This window comes from Merops nubicus, unplaced genomic scaffold (assembly GCF_000691845.1).
Source record: "Merops nubicus isolate BGI_N331 unplaced genomic scaffold, ASM69184v1 scaffold44342, whole genome shotgun sequence".
In the NCBI taxonomy this organism is placed as follows: domain Eukaryota; kingdom Metazoa; phylum Chordata; class Aves; order Coraciiformes; family Meropidae; genus Merops; species Merops nubicus.
In genome coordinates, this window is record NW_008592410.1 from 1 (window position 1) to 6,225 (window position 6,225).

A 6,225-nucleotide genomic window follows, 5' to 3' on the forward strand; every position below is an offset into this window, starting at 1 on the left:
GGGACATGCAGCAGAAGGGAGCGATGATGAAGAACAAAAAGAACCATCCGTGTCTTTAACCTCTTCCCCTGGAAGCTGTTGGGGCTGCCGGGGAACCCTCCCGCAGCCAGCAGGGGGATTTCAGCGGAGAACGGAACGACAACACCGAACCAGGGGAGCAGCAGTGAGGTATCGGTGGCTCTGGCGGGGACCGCCCCGGACCCCCCCCAAAAAGCCCCTATTTGTTCTTCCCGAGAGCTGCGTCCACTTCCTCCTCCGGCTTCAGCGAGTGCCACTGGGCGATGGGCCGCCGGGGGTTGGCCAGCATGTCAGACCAGTGCCTCAGCTCCGTGCCCGTGGAGTTGCAGCCTGTGAAGATCTTGCCGATGGCTTCGTTCTTCCCCAGCTTGTCGTAGTCCAGCACCGTGATGACCACTTGCACTTTCTAAAGAAGGAAACCTTCCTCAGAGGGCAGGCAGGAGCAGCGGCTGCACCACCCCACGGCCTCCGGGCTGTCCCCCCCGAGGTCGCCCAGCAGGGCACCCCAGGGGCCCCCCAAGGCTAAGCCCTGCTGTGCCCTGTTTGGGGGCAGGGTCCCCTCCCTGCCCATAGCTTCTTCCCCTTCCTTCCCCGAGGAGCCCAGGACCGCAGAGGCACAGTGGGGACCCTGCTCACCCTGACGTGGCCACCTGGGAAAGGGCACCAAGGGGTGGTGGGGCTGGGCAGGAGCTGTGGGCTACAGGGCTTGACAGGGCTGGGGCAAGGGGCATGTGCCAGGACATGGAAGGGCAGAAGGTACCTACCAATATACCAAAGGTCCAAAATGCCCCCTGGACCATGGCCCTGCTCTGCCTGGGGTGAGCTCTACAGGAGCAGGAGCAGAGGAGAGACCCATTCCAGCTGTGATCTGCACTGACCCTGCATCTCCAGCCTCCCACCTTGGCCCCTGCACCAGCAGCATCCCAGGCTCAGATTGGGACTGGACTTATGTCCTGGGTGACCAGACCAGGAGCTTGGCAGGAGCTGCTCAGGTTGCTGGGAAGTCTGGGGCATGTGGTCAGGAAGCTATGGGACTTCTCCCATCACCTCACCCTGCCTGCCTCCCATGGAAGTCATCAGACAAACCTGTATCTGCTCAAAGGGGATCTCAAAGCTGAAGGACTCATTGAAGTAGGGGTTCAGGGTCTTCTTCTTGACTGTGGTCTTCTTCTTCTTCAACCTCTTTCCATTCTGCAGCAGGTGGATCTTCACGTAGGGATCTGGGGGACAGGAGAGTGCATCAGCCAAGGCTGAGATGCCCAGGGAGCACCAGCAGCCTGGCCCCAGGAGAAGTCTTAGCCCAGAACCAAGTGCACCATGAGTAAAGGTGCTCCGAGGTTTGTGGATGGAGGCCAAAGCCAAAACATTTGGGCTGGAGAATATTCACGGGAGCAACTGCCCAAGGGATGAAGATCTTCTGAGTCCTGGGGGTCCCCTCGTAGGAGGGGTGACACCGGTGGGTGTGGGCCTGTCACCCACACTTCTGGAGCAGGATACCCCAGCAACAAAGCTGAACTCTTCCAGACATGCAGGTACTGCTCTTCTGATCAAGGCAGATGTGGAGAGAGCTCAGGACCCCTGGGTGGCCCAGCCCTGGAGTGGAGTTGGGAACTCTCCTGGTATAAAACACACTGTCAGTTGTGGGCCCCACGTCGAGGAGGAGCAGGACCAGGAGCAGATGGCAGAGAAGCATTTTCACCAGCCAGGGCCTGCAGCACCCTGGCCCCACACACAGTGGGGAACAAAATCCAGCCCGTCCTTGGGGTGTTCATCCCATCCCCATGGCCCCTCCCCGTCCCTGCCAGCTCTCAGGCTGCCTCTGATGCAGGAGGTCCCAGGCACCGGGGGGACTTCCCTGAGCCCTGCCAGTCTGCTGGACCTGGTGTCCTTCCCCACAGCAGGGAGTGAGGACGATGCTTATGGGACAACACCCACCTGAGAGACCCCCGACATCCATTTTCTTCAGGTTCTTGGCCTCCAGGATGCAGACAGTGAGCTTCCCAGCTGTGGGCACGTACCGGAGGGAGATGCAGATGTCTCCCAGCTTCTCTGGCTGCCGAGCAGAGCAGGGAGCAGATGTCAAAGCCTTGCCAGTGTATGGTACTGCAGTGTTGGGACACAGTCATCGTAGCACAGAAAGCTTTGGGTTGGATGGGACCTTAAAGATCATCTAGTTCCAAGCCCCCTGCCAGACAACTACACCTGGTTGCTCCAAGCCCCATCTACCTGCGAGCCTGGCCTCAAACTCCTGCAGATGGAGCATCCACAGCTTCCCTGGGCAACCTGTGTCTCACCAGCCTCACAGTGAAGAACTTCTTCCTAGTTTCTGAAGCAAATCTCCCCTCTTCCAGTTGGAAGCCATTACTCCTCATCCTATCACTAGACCTTGTAAAAAATCCCTCCCCAGCTTGCTGGTAGTCCCCCTGCAGACATTGAAGGCCACAATAAGGTCTCCCTGGAGCCTTCTCTTCTCCAGGCTGAACAACCCCAACTCCCTCAGCCTGGGCTGAGCGCCTCAGTCCCTGGGTAGCAGAGGGGTTCCAGCCCTCAGATCATCTTCATGGTCCTCCTCTGGACCCACTCCAACAGTTCCATGCCCTCCCTGTGCTGGGGGCTCCAGAGCTGGATGCAGAACTCGAGGTGGGGTCTCACCATAGTGGAGCTGAGGGGCAGAATCCCCTCCCTGGACCTGCTGGCCACACCTTGTGATGCAGCCCAGGATGGGATTGGCTTCTGGGCTGCACTCACACATTGTTGGCTCATGTTGTTTTTCATCAACCAGCACCCCAAAGACCTTCTCCTCTAAACTGCCCTCGGTCCCTGTTCTGCCCAGCCTGGGTTGACACCAGGGGTTGCCCTGACAAAGGTGCAGGACCTTGTACTTGACCTTGTCAAACTTCAGGAGGTGGGCACGATGACTCCAGCCTGTCAGGGTCCTTCTGGGTGGATCCCTCCCCTCCAGTGCACCAACCCCACTGCACAGCGTGGTGTCCCCCCCAGTCTTGATGAGGGTGCACTCAGTGCAGGTCCCCCCAAACCCTACTCAACCTTCAGTTCAGACACAAGCTGGCACCCCATGCACCAGCACAAGGGTTTGATGACTTGGGTCAGGCCCATCCCAGCACATCACTCCACAATTTGGACTCTTTGCTCCTGTTACAGAAAGACTTTTGCAGAGTGGAACACCAGGGGCAGATCCTGCCCAGCACCCATGGCTAGGACATGCACGATATTCTGGTGGGACCCCACAGGAATCATCACCCTGAGCACTATGGGATGGCCCAGAAAGCTCACCCCACGGCCACCCCGCATCTCCTACCCCTGGCCAAAGGTTTCAGGTGCCTAAGGGCCTCACGCTGGTCCTGCTCTCACCTCCTCCTTCTCGCCGCTCTGCAGGTCCCGCCACTCCTCGATGGGCTGGCCCAGGTCCACCGTGTTCATAGGCACCTTCACCTCACCAATGATGTCGTGCTTGGAGAAGCGATCGAAGTCGTAGATGGCCATCACCAGCGTCTTCCCTCCCAGCTCCTGGTAGGGGACCTGCACAAAGAGGGCCACCAACCAGGCTGGCAATGTGCTCCAAGGACCCCGAGCCAGGACCTCCCACTCCCAGCAGTGGAGTGAGTGAGGGAGGAGTACAATCAGGGGCAGAGGTGAAAGTGAGAGACAAGGTCCCATGCTGTAGGTAGGAAAGGGTTCACCTTGAAGGTGAAGGTCTCGTTGAAGGCAGGGTTGAGTGTCTTCTTCTGCACTTTGGTCTCATACTTTTTCTTCTTGTCCGGGAGCAGGAACACCTTCACGTAGGGGTCTGAAGTGCCACCCATGTCCAGAGCTGGCAGCTCAGCTGCTTGGAGGATCCCCACTGTCAGCTGGAGCAGGGAGAGGGATGTGGGGCTTCAGCGAGAGGGCCCAGCTATGCACTGTGGCTGCCATGGGCTCATCTCCAGCCCAGCGTGGGGCAGGACTCCCCATGGTACAGCACCCACCTCCCTTTTCCCTCCTGTGCCACCCAAGTCCAACAGGGACACTTCTCTTAGCTGCCCTCCCGGGCAAACCCCACTCCCCCAGCTCCCCAGCCAAGCCCAGCCCCTCCATCACCTGGTTGGCCTGGAAATCGTAGTCCAGCGAGAACTGCAGCTTGCCCAAGTTCTCTGGCTCCTTCTCCTCCTCCTCACCTTCCCCCTCTGTCAGACCTGTCTCTGCATCGTCGTCGTCCTGTTGGTCCTGCAACAGAAGGGAAGGTGCCAGCTCAGCAGGGGGGGCCCAGCCCAGCGTCCCCATCCCCACACCCCTGGGGACCTCCAGCCCCCCACCCTACTGGCATCTCGACGCCCGGGTTGACCCGTCAGGGACAGGAGAGCCTCATGCTGGGGACACAAGGTACCCCCAGAGCAGCCCTGGGGTGGCACCGGCTCTGCCCACAGCCACACAGCCAGGCAGCCCCCAGTACCCACCCCACTGAGATGCTGGGGGGCTGCTCGGGGGGCAGGGACACGGGGCAGCTCCAGAGGGAGGTTTGGTGCTCACAGGGGGGGTGTGAGGAGGGCACAAGGACACTCTACCCCCAGCCCGTGCCCAGGACTCAGCAGGGTCACCCCCAGCCCTTCACAGCTTAGCAACAGAGATTTAGTCTAATTCTCCTAAGGCAAAGCCACCCCTCCCCCTGCCCTCTGAGCCATGGCCCATGGTGTGGGACCCCTGGGCCTGACGTGTTCCCAGGTCCCCCATCCCACCCTGGAAGTAGATGATGGAGAAGGAGGTTCATGGTGGCACCTACCATGGCGGGCATCCCGGGTTGGAGACAGACCATGCAGACAGGGCAGCAGAGGACACCATGAGTACCAGGAGGGAAGAAAAAGCCACATTACAGAGAGCAGCAACAAGGGACCCACAGCAAGATGGAGACTCAGGGTTTGCATGGCCCCTGCAAGCCCAGGGTATGTCAGCCCTTGCCCTCCACTGGGGAATCCCACCCCACACCTCCCACCACCATGAGGGCCTGCAGACTGGCAGGGATGATGGAGCATCTCCACTCAGCACTCATCTCTCCAGCCCTGCCCTCATGCCCATGGGGCTTACATGGCTCTGAGGAGCAGGAACAGATGCCCAAGATCTCCCACCCCGTCCCCATGGCTTTGGGTTGGGGTCCTTGAAGTGGCCAGGATCTCCCCAGGCCTGCTGGTATCAAAGTCTCCTTCCTGCCAGGCCCCTGCTGGCCAATGCCTCTTGAGCACTGGCTTTTTGGGGACCCCATTCTGATGGGCATTTTGTCCTGGCACAGCTCAATGAAATGAGGACAAGGAGGAAGGTGGGGAGACACGAGGGGTTAAATCAACATTTGCTGGTGCAGGTGAAGCACTGGCAGGTTCAGGCCAGCTTGAGCCTGGTTCTGTCCGGGCCACTGGGCACTGGCAGAGGACAGTGCTGCTGTCACAGGTCCAGGCTCCACCCCAGGGTCCAAGGGGCTCCATCCCTCTTCCCTGCCAGAGCTGTGAGTGCCCAACATGCCACTCAGCCAGTGGGACCATCCTACAACACCAAGCGCAGGCCAAGCACTCCAGAAGGACATCACCTGGTTGCCTGACTTCATGTCCTTCATGTTCATGGCATTCTTCATGCCTTTGCCCTTCTCCTTCTTGTTCTTCTTCTTCTTGCAGCAGCACTTCTTGCAGATGCAGAAGCAGCAGGTGAGGATGAGGAGTCCGGCCACCACCGCGATGGCGATGAGCGCCCAGGGGGGCACTGCAGCAAGAGCCAGTGTTGTGGTCAGCCCCCAGCTCCCCCAGCCCCAGGACCCCACCACCTCGTCCCACAGGCTGCCCTGGGACCAGAGTGGTGGTGGGGGAATGAGGAGGCGAATGCCTAGGGAAAGGAGGCAGTTACTCACAGGGGATCTTGTTGAGCTCGTTCATGAACTTGTCCCTCAGCTTGGTGAACATGTCCTCCTTGCTCTCGCCCGGGCCCGTGGCCTCAGTGGAGTTCTCCATCGTGGTCATGGGCACCGTGGTGGCCGTGGCCTCTGGGGCCATCATGGACGCTTGCTTGAACGTCATGGTGAGGCAGGGGCTCCCTGAAACACAACGTCATCCTGGTGGTCACACAGGTCCTGCTGCCCCCCCTTGTCCCCGTGCCCAGGCTGTGCCCACTGACAGCCATCCACACCAAGGACAACGTTGGCACTGGTGGCACAGAGCTGGGAGGAGTGGC

General features: G+C 59.9%; 1 protein-coding gene across 1 annotated transcript; it reads right to left on the minus strand.

Moving 5' to 3' along the window:
- Nucleotides 1–217: 217 nt before the first annotated feature.
- On the minus strand, nt 218–6,071 carry LOC103767996 (synaptotagmin-2). The gene is made up of 8 exons (XM_008935126.1): nt 5,906–6,071; nt 5,591–5,760; nt 4,117–4,233; nt 3,720–3,887; nt 3,391–3,558; nt 1,954–2,071; nt 1,105–1,238; nt 218–424 (listed from the first exon to the last, which is right to left on the minus strand). The coding sequence occupies exons 1-8, from the start codon at nt 6,069–6,071 to the stop codon at nt 218–220; spliced, it is 1,248 nt and encodes a 415-aa protein (XP_008933374.1).
- Nucleotides 6,072–6,225: the final 154 nt, after the last annotated feature.

Excerpts from the sequence above, each read along its gene's own strand:
- LOC103767996 (XM_008935126.1), bottom strand. The coding sequence starts at position 6,071 with ATGACGTTCAAGCAAGCGTCCATGATGGCCCCAGAGGCCACGGCCACC. Across the intron at positions 5,761-5,905 it reads CGAGCTCAACAAGATCCCCT|TGCCCCCCTGGGCGCTCATC; the intron begins GTGAGTAACTGC and ends CTCTTGCTGCAG. Across the intron at positions 2,072-3,390 it reads AGAGCGGCGAGAAGGAGGAG|CCAGAGAAGCTGGGAGACAT; the intron begins GTGAGAGCAGGA and ends TCTGCTCGGCAG.